The sequence below is a fragment of the Alligator sinensis genome, unplaced genomic scaffold (assembly GCF_000455745.1).
Source record: "Alligator sinensis unplaced genomic scaffold, ASM45574v1 scaffold1581_1, whole genome shotgun sequence".
Taxonomy (NCBI): domain Eukaryota; kingdom Metazoa; phylum Chordata; order Crocodylia; family Alligatoridae; genus Alligator; species Alligator sinensis.
In genome coordinates, this window is record NW_005842641.1 from 112,250 (window position 1) to 123,894 (window position 11,645).

The window sequence follows — 11,645 nt, forward strand, 5'->3', positions numbered from 1 at the left end:
GGCTCCTTTGAAGACTGGAATTGTTCTCCTGGTTCCTAGCCTCAGGTTACTCTGGGATCATTTTTAATACCCATTTATTCTTGAGCTACCACTGTCCTTTACCTTAAGAAGCAATTCTCCCTGTACATACAAGGTCTTCATAAAGTCCTTGTGCACTTTTAAACTTTAATAAGTTGTACACAAGGACTTTATGAAGACCTTGTATGTACAGGGAGAATTGCTTCTTAAGGTAAAGGACAGTGGTAGCTCAAGAATAAATGGGTATTAAAAATGATCCCAGAGTAACCTGAGGCTAGGAACCAGGAGAACAATTCCAGTCTTCAAAGGAGCCTGGTTTTACAGCAGCCTTCCAATGGGTGTACTGTAATGGGAGCAAACAGTCAGTCTAGGTAGTTTTTAAAATGGATTGTGATAAATTTGAATTGGATTGTATGACATGCTTGCCTTTGATAGCAGAGGACTAGACTTGGCAAGCCAAGGGGTCCCTTCTAGTGCTGCATCCATTGTTGTTAATTTGGGAGTTTCTGTATTATTTATACCTGCAGGCAGTGTAGCAGATCTGCTGTCCTGTGCAACTTAGATTAATCTCTAAAGTATTTAGCAGTTTACTGAGAATTGATAGAAAATATAGGAATCTAGTGTTCTATAGTTATTTATTTTATAAGAGGGCAATATCAAAGGGAAGCTGCTTATCTCATTTACTACAGGAGATGGCCCTTTTCCTGGAATTATTGACCTGTATGGAACTGGTGGAGGGCTGCCAGAATACAGGGCATGCCTGCTGGCCAATCATGGCTTTGCCACCTTAGCCCTGGCTTACTATAACTATGAAGACCTCCCTAAAGAGATGACAGAATTCCACCTGGAGTACTTTGAGGAGGCTGTAAACTACATGCTGGAACACCCTCAGGTTAGTTCATTGGATTGCTCTTTCCCCAACACACAGGGTTCATATCCCAAAGTTGTTGGGAAGCTGCATTGGACACAGCTGCTGTGCTAAAGTACAGGTTCTGTTGAATTCTGTTATTATCTACTTGGTTTGTATCTTTCTTTCCCTCATGTGTCAGTAATCCTCTGTGACAGGTCAGTTGACCATTTCCTGTCAGAGAGCAGAGTGCTTTGTCCACCACTAGCAAATTCCACTACACTTTATCTGTTTCTTCTGAGGGGTGAGCAGGAACCGGTGGCATTGGTTTTTCTCAGCTGTCCAGAGGGTTTTTAATCTTTTTCTAGATGGCTGTGATTAGGTAACTAATCTGTGACCTTGTTATGCATGATAAGCTGCTTTGATCTGTGGTTCAAAGGAGTCCCCACACTTATTGGGGGGCTGGAAAAAGCTATCATGATCACTACTATAAATTTAAACTCTCCAGTCTGGTATTGCAGTCTCTAGTAGCTGGTTGTGGCTTTTGGTAATCACTTAGTGCTTTAGGTTCTCAACAATGATCTGTTTTAAAGTCTGTCTTGTTAGTAGTTTTCCACATGTGTATTTCTCTTGAATGTGCCCACTTTTTTGCACTATCATATAAGTGGGGGAGAGATTGGTCAATACCAACCAATAATATCCTTGGCCAGTTGCTTTCATTTTTTCATCGTTGATCTGTAAAGCTGCTGCTACCATCATCTACCTGTCTTTCTTTGGACTTGGAATCATCAGAACAGGGCTTCTCTAGAGAGCCTGTTGTCCAGAATTACTATGACCTGGCAAAGGTGACTCAGCCATTTGGGCTATGCTATTCAGGCAGTTGTGGGGAGTTGCACTTACTCTAAGATCTCACCATTCTTTATTCTCTGTGACAGTTGTGCTTTTGAACGGCACAGACATCCACACTGAAGACTGGTTAAACTTCTGTTGGGTAAATTTGTTGCTCCTCCATGAGTCTGACCCATACAGATGTCTGTCGAGACTAAAGATTTCATTATAACCATACCCCCAATAGTGCATTTCCTGAATTTGTAATGCTTGTTTTGGGGATTGTTACTTTACCAGACTCCATCTTATCTGATGTAAGTATTGGCTTGAAGATCTCCAGAGGTACAAGCACAACTCTTATCTGTCACTGGAGCAAAAGCTGGTTCCATAGCTGGGGACTGTTAGTGAGATAAAAGTTGCATCTTTAATGCTGAAGCTAGAGCAGGAAAGATGTAACATGCAGAGACTTGTGGTTTACAACAGCACCTCTAATCTGTTGTCCTCTTAAATTTCTGACATGCAGTCAAACTTAACACCTGCTTAAGATAATTTTACTGAGAGTTGTTATTTAAAATATAGGTCTTCCCCTTTCACCAACTCATAGCTGAAAACCGCTTAGAACGGGGTAGGCAACATTTTTGACTGGAGTGCCAAAAAAACTGCAGTGTCTACCTTGTAAGGTAGTGGAGTACCGGCATGCCAGAAAAACAAAACTGGGGCGGGGGTTACATGGTGGGACGCGCTGCATATTAATATAGTTAATCATAAATGGTTGGGTTTTTTTACAGTAAATACCAGGTTTTCTAAACATTCTAAACTGGGTGACAATAAATAAAACTTCATATACTGCCATTTTTTTGGTTTATTTTTTTTTTTTTTTTTTTTTGTTAAGCATGTTGTGATGAGAGAGAGAAAAAAGAGGGGAAAGAGAAGAGAGAGCAAAAAGAAATAGAGAATAAGGTAAAGACGAGAGAGAAAAATAGAAAAAAGGGGACAGAAAGAAGAGAGGGAAAAGGAGCAAAAAAGAGAGAAGTGAGAGGAGAAAAAAAGAAAGGGGGATGGGCCACGGCTACTCTGCCTTCGAGGGGGCACTGCCTGGCTGGGGCAGGACATCAGGTTTGGGGGGCTCCTGGCTTGGCCCCAAGAGCTGCCCTGGCATTTCGCACCCCGGTGCCAGCCCCGTAGAGATAGGATGGGGTATCTGACTGCCCGCATCTCCCACTGCTACCGGCTGCAACTTGGGCCTGATGGCCCGGGGCAGTGTCCAGTGGATGGAGGCAGTGACACTCCAGCAGTAGCCTCCAGGGCCAGAGTGCTTAGGGTTCCCCAACTATCCTGGAGCAGAGGGAGCCCAGCCCAAGGCTGGGAGGGAGGGCTCAGGAAGACAGACACCCCATCCCACATGGGTGGGAGCAGCATCTGGGAGGCTCAGGGTGAGGTGTTGTGGATAGGCTGGCCCGCCCTGGCCCTTGGGAAGGCTGCAGCCAGAGGAGAGTGGAGGCTGGGCGGAAAGCGGGGACTGCCCTGGGGCTCCGCAAACTTGGGCTCTAGCGGGCAGGCAGGGACCCAGTGGCTCCCTCCCAAGGTGAGGCCTGACTCAGTCTGCGCAACTTTGCAGGGATGGACCACAGCTGCCCTGCCCATGAGGGGATGCCACCTGGCCAGGGCAGGACGCTGGGCTCAGGGAGCTCCTGGCTCCAGGCTCGGCCTCCCTGCGTGCTGGAAACAGTGCAAGCGGGGCAGAGCAAGGGCCCAGCTGCAGTGCCTGTCCCTGGTGCAAGGGCCCAGCTGCAGTGCCTGTCTGCAAAAGCCCCCCCAGGTCCTGGGAACAGCCTCCGTGGGCAGCTCTCAGGGCCGAGCTGGCTGGGAGTGTCCAGCGCAGCAGCACTCTGCAGTGCCTGTCCAGACCTGGGCTCCAGCCCCTGGCAGGGAGCTGCAGGTAGGTGAGGCCAGGGCCCGGGCACGTGCTGCAGGGGGCCACAGTGTTGGAGGCTCCCAGTGGGTGGATGGACCCTGGGGCTTGGGCAGACAGATGCCCCGTTCCATCTGGACGAGGTTGGCACTGGGGTGCGAAACGCCGGGGCCAGGGCAGTACAGGAAGAAGTAGGTGCGGCGGGGAGGCACCACAGGCAGGCCAGCCTGGTCTGGCCCTTGGGAAGGTAGCAGCCAGAAGAGAATGGGAACTACATGGAAAGCAGGGGCTGCCCTGAAGCTGTGCAGGCTTGGCCTAAAGCTGGCAGGCAGACCAAGGTACTGAGCCTGGCCCATGCAGCTCCATGGGGATGGTCCACAGCTACCCTGCCTTTGAGGGGGCACGGAGGCACCACAGGCAGGCCAGCCTGGTCTGGCCCTTGGGAAGGTAGCAGCCAGAAGAGAATGGGAACTACATGGAAAGCAGGGGCTGCCCTGAAGCTGTGCAGGCTTGGCCTAAAGCTGGCAGGCAGACCAAGGTACTGAGCCTGGCCCATGCAGCTCCATGGGGATGGTCCACAGCTACCCTGCCTTTGAGGGGGCACTGCCTGGCTGGGGCAGGACATCGGGTTTGGGGGGCTCCCGGCTTGGCCTCCCTGCATGATGGGCACAGCATGAGTGGGGCAGAGCTGCCCCTGGTGCAGGGGTCCAGCCACAGGAGCCCCATGGGCCCCAGGAACAGCAGCTGTGAGTGGTGCTCGGGGCTGAGCCAGCTGGGAGCCTCCAGTGCAGTGGCCCTATGCAGTGCCTGCCTGGGCCCCAGCCCTGCCCACCTGCAGCTCCCCTCCAGAGCCTGGGCCAGGCTGGGGGGGCGCAGCCTGGGGACAGGGGCGGGGTCAGCAGAATGCAGACAGCTTCCCTATCTGTATTCTCCTGACCCTACCCCCCATGCCTGCCACAGTGCTGGGACCTGTGGCTCCTCTGGAGAGCCCGGAGCAGCAACTTGGGGTGGGGGGGGAAATTAAAACAATTTTCTTGCACACCACCTGGCTTGCGTGCTGGGGATTGCCTACCCCTGGCCTAGAATGTCAGTGTTTTAAAATGTATGTAGTTCTTTGTAAATTTGTTAAAGACATTCACTACCCACTAATATGCAAAGGATGCTTCCTCTGGCTATAATTAGATTAGGTGTGATCTCCTGTCTTGTAAGCTAGGTAGAGCTGGGCTGAGCCAATATTTAGATGATAGAATAATAGAGGGGAAAACCAGAGGCTGCCACAGAAAACTTTGTTTCTGACTGAATTGCCAAAGTATTTTTGTCCTAGAAGCTATTATCAGTTAGTTAGTTTTAATACTGTGACTGCATTGTTAAAATGTTTGCCCTGCTCTCCTCCAAGTGTGGCAGCAGTTAAAAGATGAAGGGATTTCTGGAAAGTAAATGCAGTTTTCAAATGATGAGCTCTTGGGGATCCATGTAAATGAAGGTGCTACCGCAGTGTAAGATTACTACTGTTTCAGTATAGTCCTTACAGTTTCTTTTCCTTTCAGGTTAAAGGTCCGGGAGTTGGCTTGCTTGGAATCTCCAAAGGGGGTGAGCTATGTGTGTCTATGGCCTCCTTCTTAAAAGGTATTACTGCGACTGTTGTCATCAATGGAGCTGTGGCCAATGTGGGTGCAGTGCTTCGCTACAAGGACATCACCATTCCACCTCTTGGGTTCGACCGAAAGCGGCTTAAAATCGACAAGTCTGGGCTTGTAGATATTGTGGACACGTTGAACAATCCACTAGAGGGGCCTAACCAGCAAAGCTTGATCCCACTGGAGAAGGCTGATAGCTGCTTTCTGTTCATTGTTGGCAAAGATGATCGTAATTGGAAGAGTGAATTCTTTGCCATTGAGGGTGCCAAGCGCTTGTTGGCTCATGGGAAGGAGAAGCCTGAGATAATCTGTTACGAAGGAGCGGGACATTACATTGAGCCCCCGTACTTCCCGATGTGTGAAGCCTCCATGCATCTGCTGGTGGGCAGCACAGTGGTCTGGGGAGGTGAGCCCAAGGCTCACTCTGAAGCCCAGGTGGATGCTTGGCAGAAGATCCAAGCCTTCTTCCACAAATACCTCAGTAGCAACCAGAGTGAACCCAGCAAGTTGTGATACACTTAGCTGTGAAGTTGTTCCATGTAAAAGGTTTCTGGAATTTCAAATTTGTTTTAGTGAGTGTATCTTTGAATGAGAATGAAAGAGAAATTGAGAGAATAAGATATCCTAGCTTCATTTACAATGGCAGTGGGTGGGTGGGCCAGATACCTGGGGTCTAATTCTTAATTATTCTTAATAATTAATATTTTTCTTCCAATTTTTCTGCTGCCTTAGCTTTCTGGCCCGCACTTCCGCTCTGTGTGAAGTAGGCTAGGAACTGGATGATGATGGATGCAAGATAGGCCTCCATTTAAGAATAATTTTAAGTGAGGAAAGTGGTCCAACCAAGTTGAAAATTATTCAGATTTATTTCCTCAGTAAGTGTAAGGTGACTTAGCATCATCATTTCTCCTTCCATTTCTGCTTCCATTTATCAGCTTTTCTAGAAGTAGGCCTTCTCTGTAACTTCTCAGCCAAGATTTTTCTCCTATTATTTTCTTCTATCTGCAATTATACAGTCTGCTTCCCTTTCTCATTTTTTGCCTGACTGTTTGATATTCCTGCATATCATTGCAATTTCTCTGCTTTAAACATTGTCAGCATTTTTATATCTAACAACAGTGTTTTTTTTCTCCCAAAGTTAGCAGTGTTGTTGACTGGTTGACTCCTGATCAGACGATTAATCTTTCTATCTCTAGAAAAACAATCAAGTGCTGTTGGATTAGTCACACCTGATACATAGGTAAACAGCCTGAATAAACGGTTGGTATGAAGAGCACGAATTACACGTTTTCTCCATGTTCATTAACTTATAAAAATAAGGAACCAGCAGCACTGAGCCTGTTTTAGCTGTGCAAGTTTGCCCACCTAAGCTATGCCAGGTGGCACAATGCAGATCCACAAAACTTCCTTCTATTGACTCAGCCTCTGTTGTACAGAGGCTATTATGTTCCAAATCAGATGGTTTTGAAGGGAGAATTGGGTCCTTAAGATACATGTAGTAACTCATTTCACTTCTAAGCTAAGGTAGATCTAACCTTGGTCACTAGAGGAGTGACAAAAATAGGAAAAGTAGTGGAATGGTTATGTTGTAACACTACAGCTGTTTCAAAATGAATGACAAAGTGGACAGCCCCTCATCACTTCCTGTACAATTACTCTACCCTGACTTATCTAAGGAGAATTTAGAGGATTAAATTGGAAGGGAAGAACTGAAACCAGAGAACTCATGGAAATTGTTTAAGACATGCAACCATGGCAACATTTTATTCTGATCTTTTTCTCTGTGTATTCTCACAATCTTATCTGCAGACTTTACTGACAAAAGATTTGTCTGGTTTTTTTTGGGTTTTTTTTTAAGGTGTGCAGAGCAACTACAGTTCCAATTAATTTTAACTAAGGCTGTAGGTTTGCAGCCCCTCTGAAAACTGAGTACTATGTTTTTGCTGTGTTTGCCATAGTTAAGATCATCATCGCCACAGCTCTGGATTACATTTTTTTTTCTCCATATGAACAGTTGTTAAAAAAAACAAACAACCCCAAACATTTTAATTGCTGGGTCTACATTGCTGGTAGGAACCAGAAAATACTCATATTGACTTGCAGAACTAAGATTAGGTTGGCTGGGCTGACAAGTAGAAAACAGCATATTTTTAATTAGAATGGCACAGGAAAATTCTGCCTTTCTTATATAATTACTTTTCAGAGTATATTTGTTGCTTAAAAGTAAAGGATTTCACTTGAAGGCATTTACAAATAAATTTGCTTATGGCATCTTTGCAGAAGATGCATTAGAACAGATTAGCCCTGCTATGTACATACTAGTCATGTTGGCAAATAGCATGATATTGTGGAAAACATGCCCACAAATAATAACTCTCTACATTTCCATCAATGAGAGAGTTTTCAAAAATGCTGATAACAGAGATGCCAGTTTTGACAATATTTCTGTTCCTGAACTTAATGACCTTTGCAGTATTCATTTAAACTCCATTCCTCATAGTTGTTTAGATTTCTTAGAAAAAGTAGGCTTCTTTTTTTCTCATAGAGCAAAGTGTAGGTTGAATGTACTTATTTTATTAATAATGAGCAGTGAGGTGGTTAGCCATGTTAGTCACAAGTCAGGCAGAAGGTAGAGCAGGGTGGCATCTTAGAGACTAACTGGTTCAGAGAGGCATGAACTTTCAAAGGCATCTTAGTCAGGTGCTATGATTTGGCTAGCATCTGATGAAGTAGATTGTTGCCTATGAAGATCATGCCTGTCTGAACCAGTTAGTCTCTAAGGGTGCCTATGCATGTGCTCCAACACATGCATTTGAATTAATTGCATTACGATTAATCAGGTCTGCTCCGTATTCTAATTAGAACGCTCTAGCATCACATATATAAGCTCCCATGGGTTTAAAAATGGCTGTTGCGGTGCTTTAACTAAAGCTTATTGCGTGCACTTTAGTTAAAGCATCCTGCATTCATTTTTAAATATACAAGGGATTAATACATGTGATGCTGTGGAATTTTAATTAGAGCAGCTCTCTGGAAACTGCTCAAATTAAAATGCCCCACCTTCCGCCCCCAAGCATGTGTATAGGCAGCCTAGAGTGGCATCCTGTCTTACCTTCTGCTTGACTATAAATAATGTACTTGAGTTAGTTATCTGATCTAGGCTATACAATGTGTTTCAGTTTCCTGAGTGACCAAGGAGAGAAATCCACTACAAGAGGCGTCTTGGTCTTGCAAGATAAAATTGGATAAAAAATATTCCTGTGACACTCAGTATTTCGCAGACCTGTGTGAGCACAGATGATTGTAGGACTTGGCCAAGGGAATAAACAATGGAAGGCTTTGGTCTGTTACTGTGAGGCAGCCACTGAGGAATATTTTCTTCCTCCCCATATCTTTCACCACTACCAAACAGCTCTGGGCTATCAGGCATTACCATTACCAAAGGGCTGTGAGCTGTTGCTTGAAGTGCCAATTCCTCCACCCTGGGAAGAGTAAAGAGCTGTTCCTGGGTGTGGGGTTACTGCTGGACCCCTAGGGACTTGACTCAGGGATTTTTTTGCCTCCTTTCCTGGTAGAATACGATCCATTTCTAAGTAATGTCACACCAGCTTCAGACTACTGTATGCGAGTTAAATAATAAACGTTATAAGCTTCTAAAAACACAACTTGTATGTTTATTGGGCTGGCAGCTTTTGTCTTCAGATATTCCATGTGCAACAAGCATGCACATGTCCTGTCAGGACACATACAGTTAGCTGTCAGAGACTTACCTAGGAAGGATTTGTGCCCCGGGGCTGCCATTCTTGTACCTGCTCTTATTTGGTGCCTAGGACTGGTGGCCTGCTAGCCTACCCCTAGATATACTACAGTTAACTTTGTTCCCTCTGAGACTTGCGGGGCTGAGCAGGATTTTTCCTGCATTTGCTTCTCCTAGATAGTGAGAACTACTGGGGTGTTAGATGCCAAAACTGACAGGAGAGAGTCTGTCCTGTCCCTCAGTGCCTCCACTGCTGGCACCCTGGTAGTGTAAAAGTGAAGGAAGAAGCAGCCAGATTTGGCAATTGTAGAGGAGTGAGGAGAAAAGGACAAAGGCAGACTAAAGGACAAAGGCACACTGTCACTTCAAGATCCAAATGAAAATCAGGAAAAACTGTCAGAGGTGACTAGCTGGTCTTTGCTCTTGCTTCTTTGTTAATTGGGGACTGGACTACATGGAACGTGTGAAGATTACACATGGATAAGTTGGTTTGTTGAGGTTCTTATTGCTATTCTTGTCATTAATCACCAGGCAAAGGTCTGTCAGCTGCAACATTTAAGTTGAAGAAAGAACAGCGGGACACACTGAATTAGATAAGACTGATCTTTTAAGACAGATGATCACCAGTGTCTTGCATATCTTTTTCCATTCTATTTGGCAACAGTATTGACTTGCAGGGAGGAACAGAAAATCTGGAGGGCTTAACTTGTAGTATGTTACATGTAACAGCATGTGACATGTTGAGTATATAAAGGAAACAGTAAGGGGTCCCAGATACGTTGCAAATAGTTTCCATGTCACTGTCCTGTTCCTGTGCTGTAGCTCCATTTTTCCTTGAACTGGCAGCACATCTCAAGAGGAGATGAGGGAAACAGTTCATACCTTCTGTAGAAGTACTGTTTCAGGTCATCTACATGCCCTGGTGTTGGGTACCTTCTGTTCATGCTTTCAAGTTCTCTGCACAAGTGAAGGTTAAAAACATTTTGTTTAATTGCTGAGATTTATTTTCATCATGTGAGGCTAGAAGTTGGGGCTCTAACCACAGGGTCTGTAAAGCTAGATCCAAAAAAAAAAAGAAAAAGATGAGAGAAATTTAAGAGCCAAATCTAAATGTGCACTCCTGAAAATTCATGTCCAGCCACCACCTAAATCTGGAGGCACCTCAGCTGTATAGGTCCCTTTGGTTTGGGCCTTTAACCTTTCCCAGGTGTCTAAGTTGTGCTTCTTCACCAAAGCATCTCAGTCTTGAGGAGGCTGAGCAGCTTGGAGCCTCTCACACCGCAGCAGCCTCTTCCTTGTCAGAAACTATGTTCCTTTGCCTAGTTTCTGGAGGGACTCAATCCAGTAGGTGGTCTTGGAGCACACTTAATGGATGAGTGTCACTATGCAATGCAGTGGGAGGTGCCCTACTTTCAAAATGGAAGAGAAGGCCCTGCCTCTCCTTTTATATATCAAGCTAGTGGACAGATCATTCCTGGGGGGCTTTGGAGATTGGGTTCTTGCTCTGAATGATGAATAAATCAGGGACCCCAGGATTGATTTCAGTTGGCTTTATTAATTTATGCTCTTTGTTCAACCTCCCCAAAGCCAGGAGTACCCAGTCTGAGATTCTCTCAGGGTGTTGCTCCTGGATCCTGCTTGCCCATCTTTCAGCATTTGCTTTTGAAACACCTTGCATCTGGGTCTTCCCCCAAGTTAGATGCCAGGGCTGAGGCTGGTGGGCAGGAGGAGAGGGGAAAGCACACTTGGCCTACATCCAGCTCCACCTTTGCTGCTTTTGTCTCCCATCCTGGCCTCGCCTGGGTGCTGGGCAAGCTCCCAGCAGGCCAATAAAGGGCTTTGTCGCACTTTCACTTGCAAGGGCCACAAAGCCTGGGGACGCAGTGGCCTGCTGCCATCAGAGGGTGCTAAGGATCTAACCCCCTCACCTGACAGGGAGCAACCGGTTGAGCCTACCCCTAGGCAGCGCATAGTCCAGGGTGACTACCCTCACGGGAGACCCTATCCCCACCTGAAATCTGCTCTTCTGGCATCCGCACTGGGCACCAGGCTCAGGGGGAGGACTGGTCTTTCCTAGACACCAGCTGCCCCCTGCCCCGACTCCCCTCCCCTGCAGCTGCTGGAGGACTGTTGTGTCGTGTTGTGAAGCGGCCGCTGTGTTGCACTGCGGTGCTCCCTCCTCGCCGCTGCCAGGAGTGAGGGAGGTGGGCTGGGAGCGGCACCGCAGCACCCTCCCCCCTCTCTCGGCCAGCCCTGCCGGGTCCTAAATATGAAGCAATCGTACTGGGAGCTCAGCATTATCATATTTCCTGAAACACATGCAAACACGTCTTATTTCTGTTGCCTTGCTCACTGCAGCGAGTGCGAACCGGGTCACCGAAGTTGAAGCTTTCTTTGAGGCGAGCAGCACCCACAAAAGTCAGCTCAGACTCCCCGAGAGGGGCTCGGGTCGTACACGGGCTGCCTCAAAAATGACCGTACTTTTTGAGCAATTTTACTATTATTTCTTGCTTGCGCGTGGCAGAGGGTTGAAGCGACGGCACCGATACAGCCATTACGATACACCAGGCAGGCGACGCTGCCCTCGGCCCGCCCGCGCTCGATTGAGGCTGCCTGGCCGGGGCGGGGCGGGGCCGCCACCTCACT

The 11,645-nt window shown here is 46.8% G+C and overlaps 3 protein-coding genes across 6 annotated transcripts in view; 2 read left to right on the plus strand and 1 right to left on the minus strand.

Moving 5' to 3' along the window:
* LOC102374596 (acyl-coenzyme A thioesterase 1) overlaps positions 1-11,607 on the plus strand; it is a 31,292-nt gene extending 19,685 nt beyond the window's left edge. The window contains exons 3-4 of the mRNA XM_025215371.1: positions 708-910; positions 5,153-11,607. Of these exons, the coding sequence (XP_025071156.1) occupies positions 708-910; positions 5,153-5,755 (806 nt within the window). The 3' untranslated portion in view covers positions 5,756-11,607. The remainder of the gene's footprint in view (positions 1-707; positions 911-5,152) is intronic.
* HEATR4 (HEAT repeat containing 4) overlaps positions 1-11,645 on the minus strand; it is a 95,977-nt gene that overhangs the window by 81,409 nt on the left and 2,923 nt on the right. The window lies entirely within an intron of this gene.
* Positions 2,647-5,119, plus strand: LOC112551878. Its single transcript, XM_025215346.1, has 2 exons — positions 2,647-3,813; positions 4,014-5,119. The coding sequence occupies exon 1, from the start codon at positions 2,886-2,888 to the stop codon at positions 3,798-3,800; it is 915 nt and encodes a 304-aa protein (XP_025071131.1). The 5' UTR covers positions 2,647-2,885; the 3' UTR covers positions 3,801-3,813; positions 4,014-5,119.

Bases quoted from the DNA above. Each gene is read 5' to 3' on its own strand.
- LOC112551878 (XM_025215346.1), top strand. From the start codon at position 2,886: ATGGGGTATCTGACTGCCCGCATCTCCCACTGCTACCGGCTGCAACTT.